The sequence below is a fragment of the Zootoca vivipara genome, chromosome 7 (genome assembly GCF_965207765.1).
Source record: "Zootoca vivipara chromosome 7, rZooViv2.hap1.1, whole genome shotgun sequence".
Taxonomy (NCBI): domain Eukaryota; kingdom Metazoa; phylum Chordata; class Lepidosauria; order Squamata; family Lacertidae; genus Zootoca; species Zootoca vivipara.
In genome coordinates this window covers 73,500,498-73,528,369 of record NC_142590.1, presented here as the reverse complement: position 1 = coordinate 73,528,369, position 27,872 = coordinate 73,500,498, and the positions used below count along the sequence as shown (strand labels likewise).

At 46.2% G+C, this 27,872-nt stretch overlaps 2 protein-coding genes and 1 long non-coding RNA gene across 3 annotated transcripts in view; 2 read left to right on the top strand and 1 right to left on the bottom strand.

Moving 5' to 3' along the window:
- Positions 1-2,518, top strand: part of DBNDD2 (dysbindin domain containing 2) — a 34,901-nt gene extending 32,383 nt beyond the window's left edge. The window contains exon 4 of the mRNA XM_060277274.2: positions 292-2,518. Coding sequence (XP_060133257.1) covers positions 292-494 — 203 coding nt within the window. The 3' untranslated portion in view covers positions 495-2,518. The remainder of the gene's footprint in view (positions 1-291) is intronic.
- A 306-nt stretch (positions 2,519-2,824) lies between these two features.
- Positions 2,825-7,049, bottom strand: LOC148685135 (uncharacterized). Its single transcript, XR_015951152.1, has 2 exons — positions 6,932-7,049; positions 2,825-3,097 (listed from the first exon to the last, which is right to left on the bottom strand). It is a non-coding gene; the product is annotated as an uncharacterized LOC148685135 (long non-coding RNA).
- A 163-nt stretch (positions 7,050-7,212) lies between these two features.
- PIGT (phosphatidylinositol glycan anchor biosynthesis class T) lies at positions 7,213-19,196 on the top strand. The gene is made up of 12 exons (XM_035122149.3): positions 7,213-7,407; positions 8,177-8,354; positions 9,334-9,461; positions 10,630-10,730; positions 10,995-11,081; positions 11,716-11,803; positions 11,900-11,997; positions 13,183-13,348; positions 13,625-13,825; positions 15,632-15,797; positions 16,098-16,181; positions 18,064-19,196. The coding sequence occupies exons 1-12, from the start codon at positions 7,233-7,235 to the stop codon at positions 18,314-18,316; spliced, it is 1,725 nt and encodes a 574-aa protein (XP_034978040.1). The 5' UTR covers positions 7,213-7,232; the 3' UTR covers positions 18,317-19,196.
- Positions 19,197-27,872: the final 8,676 nt, after the last annotated feature.

The window sequence follows — 27,872 nt, the reverse complement described above, 5'->3', positions numbered from 1 at the left end:
CATGTGGCATCATACTGCCCTCGGTGCTGCAGAAATTATTAAAAAAAACTTGCCACATTATAATAGAAAATGCAAATGTTTCATGCATGTATCTGCTAACTAGTTTCAATAACCAATGGTGGGAAACAGCAGCAAAGCTTAGGTTTTCTTCTGCTCTAATATAGGGAGAGCCAGCATAGCTTAACAGGCCAGAAATGTTGCGGAAACAGCTTCACATCGGTATAGAGGGCAGCAAAATGTTGGCCAGCCTCATCATGCGCTTGTTCTCTTTTTGTCTTCCTCCTTGGCCAGATTCCAACCGTTACGAGGAGGAAATTTCTTTGCAAGTGCCCAACTCAACTGAAATCAAATCCCGGATCTCGTCCACGTCCTCTGCCTCTACAGACCTGAACAGCCTAGACACAAGTGAGGAAGGGGCCGAGACCCCTGTGGTGCAGTCAGATGAAGAAGAGCTGCAGCAGGATGGCCCCGAGGAGCAGGAGAGCAGCAGCTAGCGGTGTGTGTGCGTGCGCTTGTGTGTATGTTGCCAATCCACCGCATTGACTCTGCCAGCTGACGTGATGATGAAGGAATTTGGCTGTCTGGCTCCGTGACTAAACCTCACAGCGGTTCCCTATCTCATTTCTTGTACTTGGGGAGAATTAGGAATAAGCCTTCTCCCTGCAAGATGGTCAATGCATGGAGAAGGTAAAGAGCATAGGGAGAAAGGGGTGAGGCAAAGGGACTGTAGTTTTGTTTTTTTTAACTAACTCTCCAGCCTTTTACAGCTAATGTTCTTGGTTCACTCACCCTGACTACTCAAGTTAGCCATGACCTTGGCTGCAATTATTTCAGGCAAGGCATTTGTGCAGGCTTAGAGTCTTTCCGATTCCAGCACATCACATACACACAACAAATGTCTTAGTTGTAACATAAAAGAAAATTATATTCCTTTCAAACAAGCAGATGGTCATGTATGATCTAGTTGAGACCCCTACATAGCTGGGGTTGGGCTAGATGACTCTCGAGGTCCCTTCTAACTGCAATTCTGAGTCTACAACTGGGAGGATGTGCATTATTGGGGGGGAAAGGGCCAGTAAGGCATTGTGGATCAAGAAGAGATGCCTGAAAAGGATTAGATTCCTGGGGGAGGCACTGAGAAGCATTGGAGCAGAGTTGTTCATTCTTCCTCCCCTAAGAATATAATTTTGCATTCTTACAGTGCAAATGTGCAGCGTATATTGGGAAGGTAAGAAGCAGAGGAATGACTAATGATGAGAAAAATGGGCTTCAGAAAAGGGGTGCAGCAGTAATAACATCTACTTAGTGTAGGCCCGCATAACTTCTGACACACAGAGCACAATGCAACCTACCCCAACCATGTCTGCTCCCCCTTCTGATGTTTCCAAGTGATTACAAAACAGGTTCTCACACTCCTGGTGTGCTGTAATTGGTGGTTGGTGGTTGCATTCAGCTTGATGGGTGACAAAGTTGTGTAGACCTTCCCTAGGTAGCAAAGTTGCCTCGGGCTGCTGCTATGTGGCTAGTTTTTCAATGACGCAATAGAATTCACTTGGTGCAGAAGCTAAGAATACAGGGTGCATGAGATTAGTCTCAAAGAGTCCTTGGTTCAAATCTTTCCTCTGACATGAACTAGCACAGTGGCCCTGTCCTCCTCCTTCAATAGGCGGAATAACAGCAATGACCCACCTTACAAGAATATTGAAAGGGTTTCTGAAACAAGGTACATGAAGAGCTTTGAACACTAAATGCTAAGTATTTTTATAATTCATCATGTTTCTCAACTGTCGGGCTCAACACCAATTCATAGGGAATGTTCAAGAGGCACACCTGAAAACGAACTGATAGCAAAATGGTGGTTTAGGGAGGAGCTACAGCTTTTCGGTAGAGTGCAGGCATTGTGCAGGAAGTCCTTTTCCAGTTGAAATGATCTCGGCTAGCAGAACAGGGGAAGATTTCTGCCTATGGCTTTCCCATGCAACTGCCACTCAAAGCAGACTGCATGTTCAGGTGTGTTTGTCCCCCACCAATTTGGGGTTCATGGTGCCATCGTTAGACACTGCTTAAGTCACACTTACTCATAACTAGATCTCTTTCTTTCCCTCTTCTAACATTAACAGTGAGCAGTCTGATTGTAAAACAGAAGCCAAAATGAACTAGGATGCAAACATGCATAGGAGATGGGATAATGAATCAAAAGAAACATCTCACAGTACAGAATGAATAGTGGAGCTCTGAATATCCATGACATTTTAGGTCAGGGATGGGGAACCTGTGCAGCCACTTCCAGATGTTGTTGGGACTCCCAAGTCCCATGGTCAGGGATGATGGGAGTCGTATCCCAACAACATCTGGAGGACCACACATTCCCCACCCAAGCTTTAGACTACTTGCCTAATGTATTTTATCTGTTGATAACCTCACTGTGTAAAATTGCTACTATCACAGATGGAGCACTACATTATCAATGAATTGGTTAGATTAACTGATTAAACATCATGATTGACTAAAAAAGAAAGGTGTCCCCAATTAAATCTTCACTGCATCAGGTGTTTTGAAAGTAGATGAATGGCATCTGGGTTGCAGGCTGGCAACACTACTTGCACACACAACTGATCGCTTGTGATCAAGACACAAATAGTTGCACGACCCAACTTCTAGCATCCCCTTGGTATATGCAGCAACAGATGCAAAAAAGTGAGCCATAAAGTGTGCAATAAGCTGAGGGGGTTGGACTCAACTGACAGAATGAGAGGGACACACACAGGAAAACCACATAGACAATACCATATGAGAATAACCATCCATGTGGCTCATCGTCAAGTCAGTTTTGAAGACAAGTAATTATAATGTTAGTTTACAGGTGGGTAATTGAGGCTTAGAGGCATTTTAAAAGCCACTTGTTCTCAGCTGAGGTTCCAAGCTCTGTCGTCCCCTTCTCCTAGTGCCCGCAATCTTTCCCAACATCAGGGTCTTTTCCAAGGATTCTTCTCTTCTCATGTAAATTAGCATGTCAAATTAATGTTGGGAGCAGCACTCAAGCGATTTGAAGTCTTCAGTCTGCTTTAAACCAGACAGGTGCTGGCCCTGTTGTAAACTGAACAAGAAAACCACTCCGGTTGTGAAACTGGAAGAATCCCAAGAAGAAATAAAAGGAGCCTGGTGTATAAATAACCTTGGGCCAGCCCAGTTCCTGGGGAGCTCCCTTTAGCTGCCTGGCATCGGCATTGACTCAACACATCAGCCAGCCCTCTTGGGTCCTGGCAATAACATCTAGCATTTGAGCTTGCATCCAGGTGCAAGTGAGTCATAGTTTCTCCATTTGCAAACAACTCCAGCAACTGCTTTTCAGCGAGAGGTCTGAATAGAGGGTGAAGGACTGAGAGGAGGAAGTGACTCAAGGAACTAACAGCACAGGTGGGTGGGGAGAGACCAGTGATAGAGATCTAGCAGCCACAGGGACAACCCACCCTAAGCAATAAAAGAAACCAGTGGAAAAATACCAATGGAAAGAGGGTGAACTGCCAACACAGAAAACAACTCTTAGCAACTGTGCGGGGGGGGGGGGACAAACTCCTGACAGGAACCTGTTTGAGCACCAAGTGCACTGCTTTTCACAGAAAAACAAAGTCTTATAGCAACTTAAAGAATAACAAATTTATTGTGGCACAAGCTTCTGTGAGTTCGTGTCTGTCCATGTCATCAGATGCATAAAGTGTTATCCTCACTCAGGTGAGGATCCTTTTCTCAGGTGAACCAGAAAATGCTTAATGACTGGGTAGCTGAGAAGGGCTCTCTCCTCTGAAAACAAACAGAAACATGCATTCCCCCCCCCCCAAAAAAAAACTCTGAGGGGAAATTTTCAACTGGACAGGATTTTTTCCCCATTGCTGTTGATGATCCAACTAGGGTTATTATCCCCTTTTTCTGGACATGCTCTTGTGCCTTTAACAACAAGTGACAACAGAATATTCCAGGGATGGGGAATATGTGGCCTTCCAGATGTTGTTGGACTACCAATCCCATCATCCCCTGACTACTGACTGGGTTGACTGGGAGTTATAATTTATCAGGAATTGAAGGGCCACAATTCTGAAATTTAAAACCAGTGGGACTTCTCTGGCTATTTCAAGTGAAGGTTGCATTAAGTATGTGATTAGGCGTTAGATAAAAGGAAGGAAATTCAACACTGCATTCCTGGGCTCTAGAAGAAAATGACAGGAATCTGAAAAAGGTTGTGCCTGCCCTCTAGTGGGGAAATTTTCCTATCAAGTTGGGGGAAATTAAGCAACTTAGTTAAGGCAAGAAGCCTTTGTGTAACTTCAAGCCTTACAAGACTGGCTCAAAACAGTTGACTGCCTGAGGCAGGGGTCAGCAAACTTTTTCAGCAGGTGGGCCGGTGCACTGTCCCTCAGACCTTGTGGGGGGGCCAGACTATATTTTGAAAAAAAATATGAACAAATTCCTATGCCCCACAAATAACCCAGAGATGCATTTCAAATAAAAGGACACATTTCTACTCATGTAAAAACACCAGGCAGGACCCACAAATAACCCAGAAATGCATTTTTAATAAAAGGACACATTCTACTCTTGTAAAAACATGCTGATTCCCGGACCGTCCACGGGCCAGATTTAGAAGGTGATTGGGCCGCATCCGGCCCCCGGGCCTTAGTTTGGGGACCCCTGGTGAGGCAATCAACAAGATTGTACCCCCACCATCTCATGTGAAGAAGCTGACAAGATTGACAGGCAAATCTTACTTCAATGCTGGTGACTGGACGTCTGCACTGTATCTAGGGGCTGTGGGATAGCTTAGAACAGGCAGGTCCAACCGGTCAATCGTGATCTACTGCTTCGATTGCGAGGTGTTCCTGGTTGATCCCAATCACCACCACCCCCCAAAAAAACCTCTGTCCTCCCCCCCCCAAAAAGCTCAACAACTCTGGGCAATAAAAATGAGTAGATCACTGCCAGTTTTATTATACCGGCAGTAGATCGCAGTCTCAGAGAGTTGGACGTCCCTGGCTTAGAAGGTACAGGGCAGGTCATGCGGCAAAGACTCTTCTGTTTTCTAAAACCTCAGCACTCCTCCCACACACCCCAAATCTGCCACTTGACAGCCACCTCATTCTCCCTAATGGTAGGGCCAGCCCCACTATCAGGGATGCAATAGCAGATTTCCTGCCTAAGCAGGAAGCTGGAATAATTAGTTTGGGAAGTCACTTCTAACTCTATGTTTCGTTGCACTGTGAATTAGCCTCTCTTCTGTGCCCCCTCCCAACTCGTGTCAGAGGACTGACCCACAGCAGTTGGGGTCCAAATGCCCATTTCAGCAGCCCCAGAGAGAGCTGGACATGAACATGGCAGTTTAAATCCCATTTCAGACTTGGACTCACTTATCTATTGGAAATAACAATAGCATAAGGATTGGCAAGATAAAATATTGCATAGGAAGCTGGTATGGTTTAGGATGTTAAAGCAATGAATTAGGGGTCATTTGGTCCCTAGTTCAAATCTCTGCTCACTCATGAGCTGCTATACTAAAGGTTGTCAGAACCACTCACATAGGGGTCACATTTGCTGAAAATGATAAGCCAACCAACCATACTGTGCACAAACTACATACTAGAGCACAATGATTGCTGTCACTTTACTTCTATCTTTGCATGAACAAGTAAATGCATCACAAAAGGGATAGCTTAGTGTTATTTTGATCCATGGATCATGGAATTTTTCCTTCTGAAAAGCCAGGATTGCTAGGTTATTTGGCTTATTGTCACGTGTGATTAACAAGGCTACATAAACTCTACTTAATATTAGGAAGTGTTTAAACTTCAAAAATACAAAGTGTTTAGTGAGGACATAAGAAGAGCCCTGAGGAATCACATCAACCATTTATCTAGTTCAGCATCCACCAGTGGCCAATCCGATGTCTATGGAAAGAGCCCTCCCAAGGAACTGACACCAATTCCAAACGAAGAGGCTCCATTTAGCCATCACAGCTTAGTAATAAAAAGCACTGGGTGCAGGGAGGTTACAGTAATGGCCATCTTTCAGAAAGAAATGGTTGCAGAGACCCCTGCCAGAAAACTACTTAAGCCATGGCCCAGCTTTGACATAATGAAGGCTGCAGTTCTCAATAGTTTTGCCACAGAGATAATGGAACAAATCTGCTTGCTCTGGAACAGGGATGGGGAACCTGTGGCCCTCCAGATGTTTTTTGGACTACAATTCCAGTCATCCCTGACCATTGGCCATACAGGCTGGTGCCGATGGAAGTTGCAGAGAAAAGAAAGAAGGGCTAATAAATAAGCACTTCCAGCTTGCATGAACAATCAAAGTAGTTATTCTGGCCTATTCCCTTGTCCTGAGAAACAACATCCTATACCTCTGTGATCCCCAACAGATGCCTGTAAACTAAAGGGGTGGCTAACCTGTAATCATCTGTGTTACTGACTATGACTCCCATTTATCCTGACTATTGGTCAGGCTGGCTGGGGCTGGTGAGAGTTGTAGTCAGACAACCCCTGGAATGCTACAGCTTAGTCTTGGTGTATTATTCTTACCTTGGCTCAAAGAGGTCCTGGGTTCAAATTCCCAGACCAGGAGAACTGGGTCCAGACTTTGGGGGAGGGGCTCTAGCTCAGTGGCAGAAGAGGGTGCCTTCCATGCAAAAGGTCCCAGCTGCAATTCCTAGCATCTCCAGGTATGAGCTAGGAACGAACCTTGGAGTGCAAATATCCAGGTAGAGAAGAATCAAAGGTCTGGCTCAACATAACGCAACTCTCTGTGTTGTTTTTTTAAAGAAATGATTTTATATGTCACAAAGCATAATACTTATATTAGGCATGTAAAAGGATATTAAACGAAATGAGGACCAAGCTACAAAGAGCATATCGGTTCCCCCTCCTGCTGTTTCTTCTATTACCTTCTGCCTCTGACTGTCTGGGCACGTGGGGCGCCCAACCGCAGCCACTGCAGGAAACCTGCCCCTGCAGGCTCCTTCCGACATCCCTTGCCTCCGACCCGGAAGCAGATTTAAGAACAACAAGGCAACGGGAAGTGCCGCTCTAGCCTCGTCTCTGTCCCTTCCTGAAAAGCCTCCATTGGCTCACAGGGTGAATGGAGGCAGGGCTCCATGGAACCTCTTTCCTCTGCTCCCCATTGGCTAACACTCGTCCGGGGCAGTGGGCGGAGCCGCTCCGCTTTGCCGTGAGCGCAGCGGAGGAATGGAGCGACTCGGGCCGCTGCTGCTGCTGCTGCTCTTCTTGGCGACGAGCGGGGCGGAACAGCCGCGGGACTCCCTGCGAGAAGAGCTGCTGCTCAGCCCGCTCCCATCGGGGGACGTAGCCGCCACCTTCCAGTTCCGGACGCGCTGGGATTCCGACTTGCAGCGGGAGGGCGGTAAGGGGCGGGGCCTGTCGCGACAGAGGGGTTTTTTGTGGCGGGAGCGAAGCATTATCTGGAAAGGGGGTTCCTGTAGAAGGGAACACCAGAGACAGGGCTTCTCCTGGGCCAGTTGTGTGGGTGGACGGACTACAATTCCCATCAGCCCCAGGAAGCATGTGGGAGTTGTATTTCCACAACAGCTGGAGAGCCAAAGGTTCCCTCACACACCTGATGCCTTTTCCCTTTGGGGTTAAATACATACATACATACTGTACATTCATTCATTCATTCATTCTGTTGTGGGTGCTTTATAGTCGAGGTTCTTTCATTGCAGGGGATTGGACTCTTGGGTTCCTTTCTAACTCCACAATTCTGGGATTCTAGCACATGGATGCAAGAGCACTCTCCCCTCCTATGTTTTCCAGCAACTGGTATCTGGAAGCATTGCTGGCACCGACTGCGAGGGTAGAGGATCATGTCTAGTAGCCATTGGGGTGCGGTGGGGACTCTGAACTGCCGGGGGTGCAAGCCAGTCTCACTGGGAAAGCATAAAAGGCCTGAGGTAGCAAATGGAAAATGAGTGCAGCAAAGGGGCAAGGAACCATGGGGGCCTGGGCAATAATAGATTGAGGGATAGGCTACTGGGTGACTTGCAGGACTGCAGCAGCATTCCTCTTAAATGGAGCAGGAGAAGGGAAAGTGAATTGGGGAATGGGGCAGGTGGAGAGGTTGATGTGAAGATATGCTGCTATAATGCTCCTATTTTCCCCCCTGCTCCCTACAGTCTCTCATTACCGGCTATTCCCCAAAGCCCTTGGCCAGCTCATTTCCAAGTACTCGGTGCGCGAATTGCATCTCTCCCTCACTCAGGGCTTCTGGCGGACACGGAGCTGGGGACAGCCTTACTTGCAAGCTCCAGCTGGGGCTGAGCTCTGGGTTTGGTTTCAGGAGTCTGTCTCTGAGTAAGTAAGCCTGAGCTGATTTTACTTGGTTGAAGGGCTCTCAAGTAAACCATAAGAAGGCTGTTGCACTCTACTTTTCTCGCCTGCCCACCTCCTCATGGCATAAGTGCATAAACAAGATAAACTTCAAAGATCCATTCCATGAAGGCAATCATATGGTTTAAATGAGCAGACGTTCCTTCACCTTCAAATTCTGATGTCTCTCGGGTCTTTCATTTGCATTGAACAATTTTGCCAAAGGCTGCCAAGGCCCACTGGGACATCCCAACACCTAAATCAGTGGGAGCCTCTAGAAGGGCCATAGTTCTTCTACCTTGCTGTTTCATCAGAATAGGCATGGGGTGGTGGTCCCTGGACCCTGAGGTGCCAAATGTAGCCCTCTAAGCTTCTCTGTCTGGCTCTCGGGACTCTCTGTGCCAAATAGCCAATTTTCAGGCCATACCCCTCACAGTCCCTGCTTCACAGCCTCTTTGAGTCCTTTTTGCCAGACTGGAATGTGCTCTTGGAGTTTGAGAATACCTCTTGCTTGCTTGGTTGAAGGAAACTGGTGTGTTTCCCACAATGCAAAGGTAAAATGTGTGTTCATTTCTCTGTCCACTTTTCCCTCTGGCCTCACCCACAAGTATGTGGTCCCCAGAAGGGAATGCAGTTCTTCTCTTTAAAAAGGTTCCCATTCCTGGAGTAGGCCAACAGGTGCTAGATGGTGCTTGTAGCTGTGGGTTGTGAACATTTCCATCTACAGTGCTGCCGTGTTAATGTAGTACTGAAGCAAAACCCAAGCTATTCATTATTTTATTTTTGAATTTTATAGAAAGCCTCTCCTGCCACTAGAATGGCACCTGAAGTGATGTACAACTGCAAACATAGTCTATGACTCCATGACTTGAAAACACATTTGCTTTCCAAATGGCATCTTGCAAGTTTCAGGCAAATCATTCACAGTAAATGTTTGTTAAATGTGTATATTTTTCATCTTCAGTGTTGACAAAGCTTGGAAAGATCTCAGCAACCTCCTCTCAGGAATATTCTGTGCATCACTGAACTTCATTGATTCCACCAACACTGTCGTCCCAACAGCATCCTTCAAACCTCTGGGATTGGCAAATGGTAGGAGATTGAGCTATTCTGGCCTGGAAGGGCTTGTTTTTCAAGAACGGGCACCACTGAATTGCAACTTGTTCTAAATACTTAAATGACAAAGAGTTGTGTCCATCGTAGCACTTATGTTGTTCCATCAGTGCAATGATATTTCCCCCCTCCTCTACCCGCTGAATATTTTCTCTGGGTTCCCAAGCCCTCTGGAACAGATTTGGTGAGAGTGCAGGGTACATGCAGGGGAAGGAGAGAGAAAAGTCACATTGTGCAAGTGGGAATCCTTGTGTTGTTGGCATGTATTATTTGGTGAAATTAAAGGGAGACCGGAACTTCTTAGAAACACCCAAGTATCTTGTGGCCACTTAAAAATTAACAAATATATTCTGGCATAAGATTTTCAGAAAGTTTTGGGGGTGCTGAGAGGCTTGACATTTTTGGAACATCTGCCCATCTCCTTGTTTGTTATGCTGATTAGGGTTGCTGGTTTTGTAATTAATCTGTGTTTCTTGAGAGCATTGTAAGGATTGTTTGGGCTGACTGGGTAATAAGAATTAATTGGCATTGGAATTGGGCCAATGCCATAGGTTTTGACTTAGTTTTTAAATGTGTTTATTGATTCCCTTTGACTGTTTTGTTTATATTACTTTGAACCGTTAGGATAGCTCAGACAATAAATCACACAATAAGTGCTTTGTGTGATTATAATACCTAGCTTTTAATAGTAGAATCAAAGAATTTTAGAGTTGGAAGGGACCATGAGGGTCATCTAGTCCAACCCCCTGCAAAGCGGGAATCTCTTGCCTGACGTGTGGCTCAAACTCACAACCCTGAGATTGAGTCTCACACTCTACAGTAGTTCCAAGTATTCCGCGCATGTGACCTCAGTAATCCTTAAAGGAATTCAATCTAGTAGTACCCTTTATGTCAGATACCTGCTTTTCTTAAGGCTAGCTAGTGATTTCATGGCAGAGGCAAGATTTGAAGCCAGGTGATTTCTAGAAGCCGACTTCCATCATCATATTGAGAGCGTTTTATTTTATTTTATTTTAAATTTTATATACCACCAATGGGCACCCAATCATTTCCTGGAATTCACCATGCTGTCTCGGGCTGTTGGAAATTTCACCAACATCAAGAGGAGGAGGGCCATATGTTCTAACCCTTCCTTTCCCTCCTTCAGTTACAGACCACCATTTCCTACGATATGCCGTCTTGCCCCGTGAAGTTGTCTGCACTGAGAACCTCACTCCCTGGAAGAAGCTGCTGCCATGCAGCTCAAAGGTGAGGCACATTCCTGTGATCATGCAGGTGGAGCCTTGTCATTGTTGATGACACATTGTGGAGCATGTGTCATTGTTCTGGATTCCCTCATCCTAGCCCACCCCACCCCAGCTTCCGCATCTGAAGCTTTGGGGCCTTGTTCACAATTGGAGCAAGTACTTTGGAGGAGAGCAAACTACATGTACACTGTTGCATGGCGCTTGGGCTTGTTTCTAGCTATACTACGGAGCAAAGGTTCAGCCATATTTTCTTTTTTCTTCCTAGGCTGGCCTGGCTGTTCTGCTGAAGGCTGAGCGCTTGTTCCACAGCAGTTACCACTCCCAAGCTGTGCACATCCGCCCCATTTGCAGGGTGAGTCCTTGGAAGGATTTGCTGCTGCGTCGTAAATTGGTTGAAAGAGCTGGAGACGGGATTCCCCACTCACCTATGATCTGCCAAAACCTATGGTCACATTTCACAAGCCTTACCTTAGAGCAGGCATCCCCAAACTCAGCCCTCCAGATGTTTTGGGATTACAACTCCCATCATCCCTAGCTAACAGGGCCAGTGGTCAGGGATGATGGGAATTGTGTGAGGAGTAGACAGAGCTGAAAGGGTTAACAGCTCTGCTGGTACACGCTGGGAGAGGGGAAGGAGAAGAATCCTACATACGGGTTTTCTCTTTGTTCTGTATTACACAGTTAGTTTCGATTTCCAAGTCAGGAGCAGCCATGGAATGCTGCAGTCCCAGGAAAAGATTTATTGTTTTGTAAATAAACACAGTAGCTTAGAAGAAGAAAGCTGTGTCGCTGTGATTTAGCAGAAGCTGCGCAGCACTAAAGGAGCGTGCTGGACTCCGGCTTTATTTATGAGCAATTCCGCTCATTACTTCAAAAATTGTAGTCCCAAAACATCTGGAGGGCCGAGTTTGGGGATGCCTGCCTTAGAGCTGCCCTTGCTCCTGCTTGAAGCCTGCCATTTCTGATGCTTTGTCCTTCTCTCTCAGGATGCCTCATGCTTGAGCATGTCCTGGGAGCTCAGACAGACTCTCACGGTTGTCTTTGATTCCTTTGCCAGTGGTCATGGAAAGAAAGGTAACTCGAATCGCCCTGTAGCACATCACCACTCTGCTATGGTTACGGGGGTTTACTCACTTCTTAATAATGACCTTTGTGCCATTCTCCCGCCAGACTGGTCCCTCTTCAAGATCTTCTCCCGCACTCTTACTGAAGCGTGCCCGCTGGCATCTCAAAGCAAAGTCTACGTTGACATTTCCAGTAAAGGCCAGGTAACCTTTCCCTTTCCCAGTTATATTCCAATAGGGCTAGAACATCAGGACCTTTAGGAGATGCCCACCTTACTCAGAGCTCTCTCTGGGTGAACGAAGCTTGATGGAAACCCCAGATGTAACTGAGCGGCTTTACAGTTCTTTACGTGCTTTGTGTCTCCAGTAATATTAGAGTCTTGAGAGTAGAGGGTTACTCAAATCATCTCCATGTATGTATCCAGTGCATGGATAATGGAATGGGACCCCCACCCCACTGGCTGTACCCTCAAACACCAGTCTTTAGCAGTAATTGGGAGGAGAAACTACATGCCTGCATCCGTAAGGCATGTAGGTTCTTCACCTAATTAGGAACCCTCTGCAATTGTTAATACAGCTTTATATAGGCTTTCTTTTCCGTTGTTGTGCTGGGTGCACAGATTGTTTCTTTCTGGGTGAGATCCAATGTTCGTTATACTCAAGAGTAGATCCATTGAAATAAATGGACCTAAGTTTTTCGCCACCCTGGGCTCCTTTTGCAGGGAAGGGATGTGACGGGTATAGGGCTCCATTGAGTTGTTTATGACTCAATTAGGAGCCACTAATTATCGCCCGGCGCGCTTTCTCTAGCGCTTCTCTGCTCCCGTAGATCCGGGCTGGCAGTAAAACACACACAGCAGAGTTCTTCTTCTTCTCACACAGCGAAAGCTTGTATAGCCGTTGGATAAAAAGCCTCTTAAGAACACACAGAGTCCAAGGTGTTCTAATAACTACTTAAGTTTATTCTAGAGAGAAAATAACAAACAACCTGGTGAGAGCGCAGACATCTTGCGACCGTCTCCCAGGCAGAAACGAAACCAACTGAAACATACAGAAACACTTCTGGTACATTCTGTAACATGATATTCCTCAGTGGTCAGGTGCTATACAGAACACAGTTAACCCCTTCGGTTACTTGTTACTCCTCACAAGGGAGGGATATCGCCCTCTGCATTTCAAAGTATGTTGTAATGCGCTCTGCAGAGATGTTTTTATCCTGTAAAACAGGCCAGAAAGCTTTTAAATAAATATTAGAATTGGGGCCAGTTGAAGGTAGTCTCCCCCACATACCCTGCCCATGTGCTGAATATGCACAAAAATATGACGTGGATGGGCTGGTTATCATTTTGATGGCTAATGATGATTTTGTTTTATTTTGTTTGTTTCCAGGAGAAAGAGTTACTTGAAGTTTCCCCAGCTCCCTTGTCTGTACATGAAGCATCTGTCCAAGGAGACAGGAGAACGTACGCAGTCTATGATCTCCTGAACCCAGGACTTTTCAATGGCTCCCGCAGCCTCAATGTGCAACTAAAATGGAAGCGCCCTCAGGATGGCTGTGAGTTATCAATGGCTTTCCTGTCCCTAATGCGTTGTCCTCTCTTAGATCGGTAGAAAATAGACACCCTTTGAATGCGAGAGACTCGTGCTATGCATCATTTAAGCTTGTTCATTTATGAACCGGGACACATCTAGTGGTAGTCACAGCAGAAAAATAGTACATCTACCAGACTTGTTTTAGTTCAGAACTCACATTATCCCAGGGATAATATTCTTACATTTGGTGGTGCTCCTGTAGTTTGACTCCTAACCTGGTCTCTTTTCCTTCCTGCAGTGGATCTGGCAGTTCCTGTGCTCCATGCCCAGCGCTATGTGAGTGGCTATGGCCTTGAGACAGGAGAAATCAGCACCCTGATCTATAACACACACCCATACCGAGCTTTCCCTGTGCTTCTGCTGGAGACTGTGCCCTGGTATCTGCGACTCTACATCCACACGCTGACCATTATCACCAAGGGCAAGGAAAACAAACCAAGTAAGGAGGAGCCTCCTAGTAATACTCCCTTTCCCAACCTGATGCCCTCCAGATGTTTGAGACGGCAACTTCCACCATCCCCAGAAAACGTTGCAGTGAAGAGCTTCTGTGTGTCAGTGCAGGCAGCTTTCTGTGTTCCATTATATGTACTGGATCATGTTCTAAGTTGATTTGCCAAGGAAATGGAGCAGATTCAGAAAGGGAGGCCTGAGTTCAAAAGCACAAAGTTTTGCCTTCATATACCCCTTAAGGAGCCTCTCTTTAAGTACATCTGGCATTAAATAAGCATTTCCCACAACTGGATATGTAGGCTAGCCATAGTAATTTGCTTTTTCTATGTGTTCAGTGATTTGGCTTGCTGAGCTCCAAAGCCCACCCCCTTTTGATGCAGTTTATCATTAAGCTATGCACAAAGCTTAGCATGATAATAGACCGTGGTAGGGATGTAGTAGCAGAAATGTGTACGGTGGCAACTCGACTTACGAACAACTCGACAACAGAATTTTTCGACTTACGAATTTTTCCGTTTCCAATGCATTCCTATGGGAAATTGCGTTTCCAGTGGCGTTTTTCGACTTACGAATTTTTCAACCTATGAAGGTGCCTTCGGAATGGATTAAATTCATAAGTCGAGGCACCACTGTATTTGGAAGGCTTTCTGTAAGCCATAAATGTTTGACTTCCTCAAAAGGAAATGAGTTTTAGTGGTGGAATTTGCAGTCACTTCTCAAGGAGAAGTGAAGCATGTTACCCTGTTGATGGTTTCTTATATTATTTGTTTATTCCAACACTTTGTCTACTTCACTGTACTGTCCCGAGGTTCTGAGAGCCCCATGCTATGTATATTTATTCAAAAGAAAGTTCCATTTTATACAGTGGGTGTGCATAGGATTGCAGCTCTGTAGTGCAATCTTGTGCATATCTATTCCAAAGTAAGCTCCTTAGAATTCAATGGGGCTTTCGCCCAGGTAAGTGGATATAGGACAAGGGTTCCCTGCATTAGTTGTTAAGCAGGGAGCATCTGACAGAGAAAAGGAGCATTGATGCTGTGCAAAGTTTGCAGCTGCAGCTCCTTTCTCTGCAAAAGCTGCTGCAAAAAAAGGAGAGAGGGAAATGCTTCAGCAAATGTACGAAAAGTGGCCTTGCAGCTTGCAGTTGCACGCTTACAATTTTGAGGATGTAATTGCATTTTAAAACTTAAAGCTGTGAATAGCTGTGCTTGCAGTTGAGCTGCGCATTGAGTAATTTGCATTCTTCTGCTAGGATTCCTGAGTTCTTCCTGCCTTTTTCACAGTCAGAACTAAAAAAGGGAGCTGAAGAGCTGCCTTTTCTTTTTAAAGATACTTTGGTTAAAAAACAACAACAGGAGGAAAATGGAAGGTGAAACTTGAGTGGTTATGAATTATATATGTCTCTGTTCCCATGGGAAATGGCTGCGTGATTGTGAGAGATTGTAGATGGATCTGGCCTCATCCACCACTGGAATGCAGCTTCCTGCAGCTTTTATTGGTAATGCTGCCTTGGCCAAAAAAGGTTCCCCGCCCCTCGGATACGGGACTACAGTCTTAACATACAGCATTCTGACTGATCTCGGTGCGTAAGAGCTCGTGTTCTAGACACAAGAAATAGAGGCAGTTGGAGAAATATTTTGTGATCCGAGTTTGTTTTCCTCCCCAGAGTTGCTGGGGAGATCAGTTGGGCCTAAATAAGAGGGTTCCTCAAGGCATTATGTAAACGTTAAGGAAAGGTTTTACTAATTCATGTTGACCCAAGTGGTGTGCGATGATAGCATGTCTTTGGTGCTAGGTTATATCCACTATCAGCCAGCTCAGGACCGACAGCGGCCCCATCTCCTGGAAATGCTTATTCAGCTGCCGGCAAACTCTGTCACAAAGATCACCATCCAGTTTGAGAGAGCCTTGCTGAAGTGGACAGAATACACTCCTGACCCCAACCACGGGTTTTATGTGAGGTAAGGCTGCAGCTGTCCTTGAGCCACTCGCCATCAGAGTTTGTCGGCCTTGGGTTTGTCTGTATTGCATCCCTTGTGACCAGGTTCATAACCCCCTCTCCTCCAAGAGGGACCCATGAAGGGATGGGGAACCTATATGGCTCTCCAAATGTGGTTGGACTCCAACTCCCATCACCCCCAACCAGCATGATGAGTAGCTGGAGATGATGGAAACTGGGAGCCCAGCAGCATTTAAAGGGCCACACATTCCCCCATCCTTGGGCAGAAGCTCTAAGTAATCTCTGTTTGTTTGGTTTGTAGCCCATCTGTTCTGAGTGCCCTAGTGCCCAGTGTCATTGCGATGAAAGAGGAAGATGAAGATCAAAGTCCACTCTTTGCTTCACTGTGAGTGCATTTGATGAGATGTGTGGGATTGATATTGTAGTTCTGTTGATTATTGGAAACGGCTTCATACCAGATGTTTCAGATGAATCTAGCAAAGGCTGTAGCTAGACCACCATGACAGAAGTCTGTGCAAACGTTGATATCAAAGACTTTTCAGGAACTGTTTTCAGAAATGAAAACCTTGGTTAATCTGAAATTTAGTTCCGAACTGAATGTAAAATTTTGATCAGATCAAGAAGTAAATTATTTATTTGGCTGCTTCTACACTGGCATTTACTGTGAAATAGCCATGTTTTGTTGATCTACATTTTACAGGGCAACCACATGATGTCATGAACAAAACACTCTCTTCACATCTTTCCTTCTTCAGTTTGTTCTCCCACTCCCTACTCAAAAAATTGTATTGCTTTTTTCTTCTTCAAATCAAGCACTCAGCAAAGTAGCTGTGCAATTTCCCCAGGTGTAAATGGGCTATCACGCTCCTAATCTACCCTGTTTCTCATATTTTAAGACATACCCATAAAATAAGCCATAGCAGGATTTTTAAGCATTCAAGGAATATAAGCCATACCCCGAAAATAAAACATAGTGATAGGCACAGCAGCAATGCCGGCCGCGGCAGGAGGAGGAGGAAAAAAATAAGACATCCCTCGAAAATAAGCCATAGTGTGTTTTTTTGAGGAAAAAATAAATATAAGACGTGTCTTATAATATGAGAAACACGGTAGTATGTTTGTTTTGTTTCTTTTTCTCCCCTAAACTGTAGCAGGGGAGGCAATCATGATTTGAAGTGCAGTGAAGGGAGGGAAAGGTAGCATTTAACCCTTTCACAACAAGGGTCTCTATGAAAATCTCCCTTCCTACCCTGGACATTCATTGCTGGGGAAAAGGAGATTGCCCACTGGGTAAACTACAGCAGTACCTCCACTTACGAATAACTCTACTTACGAATGTTTCTACTTACGAATGGAGCTCCATCCGCCATCTTGGATGTGGTTTAGATAGGATTTTTCTACTTACGAATTTTTAGATAGGGTTGCTTCGACTTATGATTTTTTTATCCCAATGCATTCCTATGGGATTCAACTTACGATTTTTTTCAACTTACAAATGTGTGTTCGGAAAGCATTAAATTCGTAAGTAGAGGTACTACTGTACATTAGTCAAAATATAGTGTTATAAATGCATTATAACACCGTGACACCAGATGGCGCTGTAGAGCTGAAATCACAACTCAATGATATTTTCAATTGTGAACTTTGCAACGTTTTTTTGCAGAGCATTTTCAGAGGATTTTTATAGCTCTGTGTAGATCTAGCCTTGGTTTCAAAGTGTCAGAAATCTGGAAACAGAGTTGCCGTTATACTTCCAACTTAAAACCAAATAGCAGTGATCAGTTAGTGCTGATTTTGTAAGCAACTTTTGCATTCAAATAGCATTAACGTTGTGGTAAGTTTAAGGTTGTAAGGTTGCATGAGACAGAGGCATTAGCCGAGGTTGCAAGACTTCTGCATGCTGCCTAACCCTGGTACATTGCAATGAAGGCTTGTCTTCAGACCTCTCCACAAGTATGGGATGCGTGAAAATGTGTGTGTATGCACATGTAGTATTGCATGGGAATCTGCATAGAGGGAATTGCAGAAGACTGAGAACCAGTTGAGTTCTTCATGTGGCGCAGTGTACAAGGGGTGTTGCTTATTTGAAAAGCACTTGCACATCAAAACCTTTCATATGAATATTCCATTTGTGATCTGCAATTTGAGGCTGCCCTCCTTCACTCTTGCCTTATCTCCTGATCTGATATGCTTGGAGGCAAGGGTGGTGACACATCATTATCTGAATCAGCCCTTAGAGCTCTGCTGATCTCCTCCCTTATCCCTAGGTTTCCTTCCTTGGACGGCTCCAGCTACTTTGTGCGCCTCTATACAGAACCGCTGCTGGTGAACCTGCCAACGCCAGACTTCAGCATGCCGTATAATGTCATTTGCTTGACCTGCACAGTCGTAGCTGTTTGCTATGGCTCCTTCTATAACCTGCTGACCAGAACCTTCCATGTAGAAGAACCTAACAGAGGAGGCTTAGCCAAGCGACTGGCGAACGTAATCCGTAAAATGAGAGGCGTCCCACTTCTTTGAGGGCAGGCAATGTAGCCGCTTCTTCAAGGATCTCTACAGCCAAGACTTGCTGGGACAAAGCTGCAAGAGGATAGGTGGGCTTAAGGCAGCTGTAACACCTTTTTTGCCCTCTAGTTCTTTCACAGCCAGTAAATCTGCTGTTTGTGCCTGCCTGCCACCAGCAAGGGAAGCTAATCACTGGGACTGGGATTGCAAGAGCAAAATGCCCAGGGATGAAGCTTGCTAATTTAAGGGGAACTTGCATTTGCTGGAAAAGCACTGGAAATAAACATGACCTGTTTCTGAACTATGACGCCTTGGCCTTGCTCAAACACTAGAGCCTGCACCACTTAACTCGTTTTTCATTTTCTTCCACAGCAACTGATTGCTGTGCTAATTTAATTATCCTTTTTTGAGCTGCCGTGTAATGGATGTAGTTGGAACACTGAACCTTTTTTCAGGTCAGAAAACAAAAAAAAGCTCTCAGAAAAAATGCTTGGGGAAATGGCAAAACTGAAGGCAACTAGAGAGAGTGCAACAGAGAGAATAAATAGCATTTTAGGCCTCAGACTGACCTGCATTGCTATCTAATTTTAGCATGCTGTCTCTTGCTGTTTTGGAGAAGAGAATAAGTGAGGATTTGAGGAGGCAGCTATGATTGGGGAAAGAAAAATGTTAGGGGGGTTCATTTGGGACTGTGGGATTTGGGGTGGTCAGGCTGGGCACAGGGGACACTATGAAATAAAAGAGAAGCCATGCTGTGTGAGTCGATGCCAATTTGATTTGTGTTTGTATCTGCTGGTGATGGGAATAACCACTGTTTGCTGCATAAGAGAGGAAGAAGACAAAAAAACACCTGTCAGAGATGACAGGAATTCAATAAAAAAATGTCGTGTGGTGATTATGTCTTCCGTAACACAGGTTTTAATCAGCTTTGTACTTAACATGTCCCCTGGTAGCTATACGTGGCCAGGTATTCCATGCAGATGAATGCATAAAATTCCATTCAGGTAAGTTAATAGGCCGGCACTGGTGGAGGGAAAACAGAGAGCTTCACACCTCCAATTTGCTTTCTGTCCTTGCTGGCTGTGGAGGATAGTGTCAGATGATGAAGGGGTAACACGGCTTAGTGAATTGGGGGAGTGTGTGTCAGAGAGAAGTCAATAATTGGGGGCAGAAGATAAAGCAGGTGAGTGGGAAGAGGGAGGCCAAGAGACACAGATTAGTCAGGCTGGTGAAGAGTCGCAGGCATCTCCCCCTCCTGCGACACGCTGCCCACCTCGTCTCCCATAACCAGGAGAGGGCTAAAACGGTTTTAGCAGCAATAGGCTACACAGGGCCGTCTTGAGTATATTTGGCGCCGTGGTGCGGCGGATCGCTCCGGCGCCCTGCCGCCGTGGTGCGGTGGGTCACTCCAGCGCCCCGTTTCCCAGCACGGCGGGCGGCCGGAGCTGCGCAGCCAGGCGGGCACAGCGCGGCTGCCGGGGGTGCAGCTCCGCGGCAGGTGGGCAGGCGCAGCTGTGCAGCGCCACCCAGCCTGGCCGTAGGGCCGGCCCTGAGGCTACATGTAGGCACAGTCTGATTGTTGGGGGGAAAACCCTGGAGAGGAGGGGGGGCTTAAACAGCTGTGGGGAGGTAGGAACTTTCAGTTGTATAGTTGTAATTGCACAATCCAGGGATGGTGAATTGAATCTGGTCAGCAGACCAGATTGTTCATCTCTTCCTACCCCTTGCTTGCCAAGTTTGACAGATGGGTGTTGTCACAATGGCAAGTGACCCCCCCCCCAGGTTCTTGTGAAGCCCCTTTAAAAACTCTGCAAGACCTGACAATCGGCAGATAGCTGGGTCTTGCATATTACTTTTCCAAGTTGCACCGATCAGCTGATTGGCACTGCCCCCAGGCCCCCTTTCGGCTAAGCCCAGTCCTTAATTGTCTTAAACCTGACACCAGCTGTAGGATAGATGGCATTGGCTCAGTTTGCCTGGCCTCCTGGGCCAAATGTAGGGAGGCCCTAATATACATCACAATCTGTTTTCTCCAACTTGGATAAATTGGGGGAGTGGTTTGTGTGCAGTTGGTTAGTTACATGCATGAATGTACATATCAAGAGTCAGGCCATCAGTTTGCCAAATGGGAGAGTGCCTTCCTCCCTAATGCTCAGACATGGTAGTGAAACACAGTTGTACCGTGGTTCTCGAACTTAATCCATTCTAGGAGTCCGTTTGACTCACAAAACGGTTTGAAAACCAAGGCATGGCTTCAGATTGGGTGCAGGAGCTTCCTGCACTCAATCAGAAGCAGCATCGGACATTTGGCTTCCGAAACACGTTCGCAAACTGGAACACTCACGTCTGGGTTTGCGGTGTTCGGGAGCTGAAACGTCCGAGTACTAAGGCATTTGAGAACCAAGGTACGACTGTATCTCTGATTTAATGCCTTTTTCTGATCTTTTTCTAGTTGAGTGCAGTGTCTCCTACTAACCAGCAGGTGTTCCTAAATCACTCTCATAAGTAGCATTTATACAAAGTCTGACTTGCTGCATCTTTCTTGGCATCCACTGGCAACAGTGGATTTCAGAGAAGGATTTTTACCAACCTTACCTGTAGCTGCCTAGGGTTCAACCTGTGTTCTGCATGCAAACCATCTGATCTAGCACTGACCTAGAGCCCTTCCCCATCCCCATTGTATTCCACCATAAATATATATTTATCTTGGGGACTCTTAACATTTTTAGCACATGCATTTTACAGTCCAGCTAGTATTCATGTACAAGGCTGGGTCGTACAATGAAGTGTATGCATACCACATTGAATTCAATGGAACCTAGTTGCAGCGAAGCATGTGTGGGTTTGCAGCATTAGGCTGTGCAGAAATGTTGCAAGACTTGAATGTCCATGTCTCTTGCCATGGTGAAGATCCAGCAGTCTGGAAAAGGCAAATCTGATTGGGTGCTCCTAGTTGGTACAGTAGGGCACAAACTCAAATTGTGAGAAGCCGACAATGACAGAAAGGTACCCTGCTGTGTGTTTTATTATACTGACTGACCTGGAGTGAATATTGCACCATTTTCATCGCCACCTGCTTTCATTGCTGTCGCCCTATTGCAGATCAAGCAGGTGCTGCCTGCGGGTCTCTACTGTGCTGCTCTGGAGCTGCTGAGTAGTCTAAAAAAACCCTATCACCTGAAGGCTTCTCACATTGCATAAACTTGCCCCCACAGCAGGTGTGTTACCTTAGCTGCTGACATTAGCATTCTTGTCTGATAGCAGAGGCAGCAAAAATATTTAGCTCAACTATATGATTAGCAATGATGGTGGCTTTTCTCACATGCTTTTTGCAACCTGACTTGCAAGCATACAATAAAAATAGGTTTTTTAAACATTGGGGGGGGGAGACATCCGAGGCAGAAAGACCTTAAAAATAAAAATTCAGCCAGTTTGAAAAGTTTACTGAAACCCAAATGCCTTCCAATTGCTTCTGAAAACTATATACTGTAGTATATACAGTACAGCGGGTGCCCATTGCATCTCAAAAGGGGATGCTGTCCCACAAAACCGGGAACAGCATTTCAGACTGCAGGTACCGCGTTTCCCATCGCTTCGCTTCGCTTCCCGCTTCAAAAAGCTTTAGCAACCAGAACAGGAGCGCGCCAGGCAGAGAGAGGGCTTGGTTAGAACCGTGTCGATTCACTTTTTCTTTTCTTTTTTTGCAAGGTGGGGTTTTTTTTTTTGCACAGACAACAGAAGCATTCAAAAGTAGATGGTGCGGCTAAGAGAGGAAATGATCAACACATGTTTGCAACAGGATCAGGAAACCTGATTTTAAGAAATTGTAATAAAGTAATTTGGTTTGATTTGTAATAATTTGGAAGATTAATAAAAAATAATTTGAAAGAAGCATTCAAAAGCACCATCTATGACTGCCTCATGAAGTGGTCGGAATCCATCCTGGGCCCAGCCTCTTGGTAACAAAATTATTTTTCTGGGAGCGCAGGAGCAGAAACTTTGGCTGCTTATTCAGGCTACTGCTTCCGCACCCGTGTAAACACGAGGAACCAACTTCGGCTGCCCGTTTCGCGCACGAGCCGCCCTCCTGCCGGCAACGAAGTCCGGGCCCCGCCCCCTTAATGCATATTTATCATCGTGGAATTGTCGAGCCAGCCGGTACGCCCTCTCCGCACCGTTACGCTGACGGGCTAGAGCCGAACTGAAGGGGCTGTCTACTGCAATGCCTGTTTCGAACACAACGGGACGGTTGAGCCGGCGAACCGGCGCCGCTTCGCCGGATGGAATAAGACCCGCCTTTAAAGCAGGCCGCCCAGCCCTTCGGTAAGGGGGTGAGTGGGTGCATAGCGCTGCTTGCGCCTTGAAAGGAGGCAGCGGCGAGGGCGGCCCGCGTCTGGTCCTGAGTAGGCAGTTGGAGAGGAGGAGGGGTCCTGCGGGGAGTGACAGACGCAGAGACGGAGCCGAGGGCGTCGAGGAGGGAGGGAGAGCGGCCCAGCGGCAAGGCAGCGCTATGGCGAGGAGCGCAGGTAATGCGTCTGAGGGGGACGGAGAAGGGGCGCCTGAGGCGGCAGGGGGCAGCTCCTGCCGGAGCCGTTCTGCTCTCCGCGTCTGATCTGAGGGTGGAACCGTCCCTCGGAGATCACGGGGTGGGGGTGGGGAAGTGCCGTTTTTCCCAAACCCAACAAGGAGCCCGGAAGGGTTCGGTCGTGGGGGGCGGCGAGGAATCCCCGTTGAATGTCTGCCTCCTTTCTATTCGCTTCTCCCCATCCCAACCCCAGCCTCGTCTTTTGTGCCCCAGGGGAGCGCCACCCCCTCATTTCCACCCCCCCCCGGTGTTTTTGAACCGAGGCCTCCTTTAAGCTCATTGGAAGCTACGCCGTGTTCACAGGTGTGGACTGGACACAGCCCAGGCGCCGATCCTGCCCCCTCTCCGCTCCCTCTGCGCCCAGTGAAAATTGACATGCAGTGTGGGGTGGACCAGATGAATTGCTCCTTTGCCCTCCCCCCCCCCGGCTGTTTAAAAGTGATGATCGGCTCGTGTCAGGTGTTGTGGACCCTCCAGGTGTCGTTGCCCTGTGGATTCCTGGGCCCTTGGATGTGCTGACAGAGCCTGGTGGGAATTGGGAGTTCAGCAGCATCTGGAGGGCCACACGCAGGTTAGCAACCTCTGGCATATCGAATTCCCCGCTGTGTGCTTGGATTATTAAGCCCACTCTCTATCTGGTGGGAAATTCGTGGCCTTCCAGGGCATAGCTGCCAAGTTTTCCCTTTTCTCGCGAGGAAGCCTATTCAGCATAAGGGAAAATCCCTTAAAAAAAGCGATAACTTGGCAGCTATGTTCCAGGGGTTGTTGGGACTCCCATCAGCCCCCAGCCACCGTAGGTGATAATCAGTGGTGCTGGGTGTTCCAATAGTATCTGAAGGGGCTGCAAGACATGAAGGACCGAGGCTTAAATGCTGCTTTCCCATTCAAAAGAAATGGCTCAAGTAGCTTGCATGGGGAGTAAGATAAACAGCAGCATGCCAGTATACTACAGCTGCCTAGATTTCATTTAAAACACAAATTAAATTGTAACTTTTAAGGTGTGTGTGTTAGTGCATGTGTATATAAATGGTTTTGGTTTTCTTTTTAAAAAAAGGAATAGACAAACCTGTGGGTCTGTCACTGCCTGTTGGCCATGATAGTTAAATGGAACCTTGATGTACCAGGTGCTGGAGAAGAGCAACATCTTCATATATTGCCTGTGTGCTGTTTAGAGGCATCTGGCAGGGAAATGATAAAATGAGGAGGGTGGACTGTCACTAGATGACCATGGACTGATGTTGTCAAGTAGCAGTACTTTTCTAATCTTAAAATATTACTCATTAAATCAGGGGTGGTGAGACTTTTTTTCAGTTGTCCAAATTCCATTGTGTGTGATCTGTCAGAAACTAAATGCCAGTAGTGGGCGGGCCTGAATGAACAGTGGGTGTGGCACTACTCTTCTCTTTTCCTCTGCCCTGTTTTTTCTCTCCTTTTGCCATCCCTCCTCCCCATTTCCCCCTCTCATGGCCATGCATGCATGGCATTAGGCCAAGGGCTGCAAGTTCTCTCTCTCCCCCTCCCTCCCCAGTCACTGCCAGTAGCAGCTGGTGTGGTGGATCTGCCTGCCGTCCTGACACCAGTGTCACTGCACTGGTCCTGTTAGCTAGGGATGATGGGAGTTATAGTCCCAAAACATTTGGAGGGCCGAGTTTGCCTATTCCTGATGTGGACATAGGGCAGAGTGACAGCTAGTCTGAGTGGGAGCACCAGCGTAGCTTTGTCAATGCATCTGTGTAGCCCCAATCTCATTGCTGTCATGCCCCACCCTAGCACTGTCCAAGTAAACTGCAACAGCACCAGTGCTGAGCTCCATAGCTCACCACACTGGCAGCTGCTACACAACCCCCTCAATAAATTATTGTCCTTATGCATAGTAACTTCCTTTCTGATCACTGTCTATGTTCTGTACAGGGCCCCATGCACAGTTGGCACCAAAAGTATGAATACTTCAAAACTAAATGGATTGTAGAAATGGCAGAATCTGTTTGGTAAAACTTTCCTGTGTTTTCTGGAGTCAAGGCAATACTTGATTTGGGCAGCCTTTGCAATAATGATGACCACAGCGGGTGGTGCTGTGGGTTAAACCACAGAGCCTAGGGCTTGCTGATCAGAAGGTTGGCGGTTCGAATCCCCGCGACAGGGTGAGCTCCCGTTGCTCGGTCCCAGCTCCTGCCAACCTAGCAGTTTGAAAACACGTCAAAGTGCAAGTAGATAAATAGGTACCGCTACAGCGGGAAGGTAAACGGCGTTTCCGTGTGCTGCTCTGGTTCACCAAAAGCGGCTTTGTCATGCTGGCCACATGACCTGGAAGCTGTACGCCGGCTCCCTCGACCAATCACGCGAGATGAGCGCCGCAACCCTTTACCCTAAAGGGGTCCCTTTACCTTTAATTGAAGAGCTCACTGAACATTAGATTTGCTTCTAGCTCATTTTCTGAGTACTTTTTCTTCTCATCAGAGTGTGTTTGTGGCTCAGTAGGTATATAATGGGTTGGGAATGAGAATATATTTTTAGTGCCCCCACCTGTTCAAAAGCACTAAAGTTCTTAAAAGGAAGAAATTTTCCTTTAACTGCAAAATGGCGGCAAACAGCTTTCTGCAACTAGGGTAACGTGGCTTTTAGTTCTTTGGCTGGTAAGTCTTAATGCTTTCTTGAAAACATAAGAAGCATGAAATAACTCTTCTGCTACATCTTCATTCCATATTGGTTCATTTTGTGGTACCTATGTTTTAGCTAGTTACTTGTGAAGCCTCTATGCAAATATGATGGATAAACAGCCTGAAGCCTATACTGTACAAGAGTTGCTGTCTAAAATGTTGCTGCTTGAGATACCAGGAAGAAAATTCTAGAGGCCACACAAGACAGTTTAGTTTGAAGTGGTGGGCTTGAACCTGGGAGATTCAAGTTTGATTCTCTCCATCATAAACATCCTTGGTGATATTTTCTCAGACTTGGCTCTTTAAAATAGGAGGAGAGGGAGGCTTGTCCACCTCACAAGTTGCTGAGGATGAACAAAGTAAATACTGTGGTGCACTTCAGTAGCAATTCTTTATTATTATAGAGTAAAAAAAAATTAAAATCTGGAATGTCACTATTTGCTTTACTTCCTTTCTGAGGAGAAATCTCCTTTCCATGCTTGTGCAATTCCCAGTCAGTTTTTAAATTACATTTACTTTGTATATTTTCTCTTCCAGTTTCCCTTGCCTCTTTCACCCTCCCCCGAGTGACCTTCTTCAGCACAGAAGTATATCAGCCTGCAAAAATCTCTTCCTTGGATGCCAGGTTGAAGTTGACAATTGTGTAACAGTTGTCTCTCTCCTCCTGAGGTACTCTGAAGCAGCACTTTTGCTGAACCATGCATGCACTTAACACATTCAGTAAATCAGCCTTTAGCAATGTGGTGCTCTCCAGATGTGTGCAATCCTGGCTGGGACTGATGAGAGTTGTAGTCCAAAATATCTGGAGAGTATCAGATTGCTGAAGGCTGCAGCACATTAAAATATTTTTTTAGTGGTGATCAATGTGGTGTCCTCCAGATGTTATGGACTACAACTCCCATCAGTCCCAGATAGCGTAGCCAAGAGTTAGGGATTGGAGTTGGTCCACAACATCTGGAGAGCACCCAGTTGCCTATTTTGATAGCACAATTTGTTTGCTGGTGATTGTCACAGAGCGAGCCGGCCAGTAAATCACACAATTCAAATTTGGAGCTAACTCTTTATTAGGAAAAACACGATCTCCACAGACTTGGCTAAGTGTCAGGCCTAACGAGCACAGCAACCCATTCCCTGTGGGTCTTAAAGCAGTTGCTGAGACTGAAAGCCCCTGCCTCCCCATAGCTGTCTAAGTTTGCTCCTCTTCAGGGTTTTTTCCAGGGAATTGGAGACTGCACCTGTGGGCATCCTGTCGCTGCTCTGCCCCTTTCAGCCCTCTTCTGGTTCTGAGAGACAGAGGGGGAAGGGAGCTTTTTGCAGTAGGAGTGGGAAACAACCATGATTCTTCAGCAGCCTGACTCATACCTGCCTCTTGACCTCCCTCCTCCCACTCACCAGGTTTAGCTACTGATTCTTGACTTCACTCTGCCGCAGACTCCCCCAGCTCGCTAAGCCCCGTTACCCATTCAGCTACTGACACCTTCTCTTCCTAGTCTTCTCCCTCTGACCACTCATCGTTGTCCCACTACCACTCCCTGAGCTCTGAGCCTTCTTCCCTTGGTGGCTCCCCAACTGGTTCCTCCCACCAATCCTCTGCATCCAACTACAATGCTACCCCCCACAGCCAGCAAGCACTCTAAGCAAATTGGAGGTACAAATATCTCCATTTTCCCTCCACCTGTGCCAGCCCATTAGCTTACCTTCATTCATTTTGACACAGGTAAACTACTTTGCATTATGCCACTGTCAGCTGCTACTGTATAAATGGGGAAAATGTGAAGGGAAATTTCAACTTGCCTATAAATCCTTGAAGTCAATCTTTGTATAAAGCCCATAGGATTCAAAGCATTTCTCCATTGTTCCCTTTGAGGTTTATCTGGTGAAGAAAGTCACTCAAGATAGATACTTTGCTGTAATTGCAAAGCAGGTTAATACAGGTTTTTGTTCTCTTTTATCCAAAAAGTTTATATTGCTGAATAACACGATGCCCCTTTTTTTAGGAGTGCTTTACTAACTAGTGATCCATCATCCTTATAGTTCATAGAAGTTAGAGAACAGTTATTTGGGTATTAAAGTCCACATCTTACACCCATAATTGTTCTTCCTGCTTTTTCTGAAATCTCGGTCTCTTACTGTGTGGTTGTCACAGTAAAACAGCATCCTCTAAACTTCTAAGAATGCAATTGCTAAAGGAAAAAGGGGGAAACCTTTGAGGCTGAATATTTTGTTTTGCTAATTGAAGTATACTGACATGAAAACCTGTAGAGAGAATGTAGTAAAAGCTATGGGTAATCTCAGAGTGACGTGACTCCCAGAAACCTCACCAAAGAGA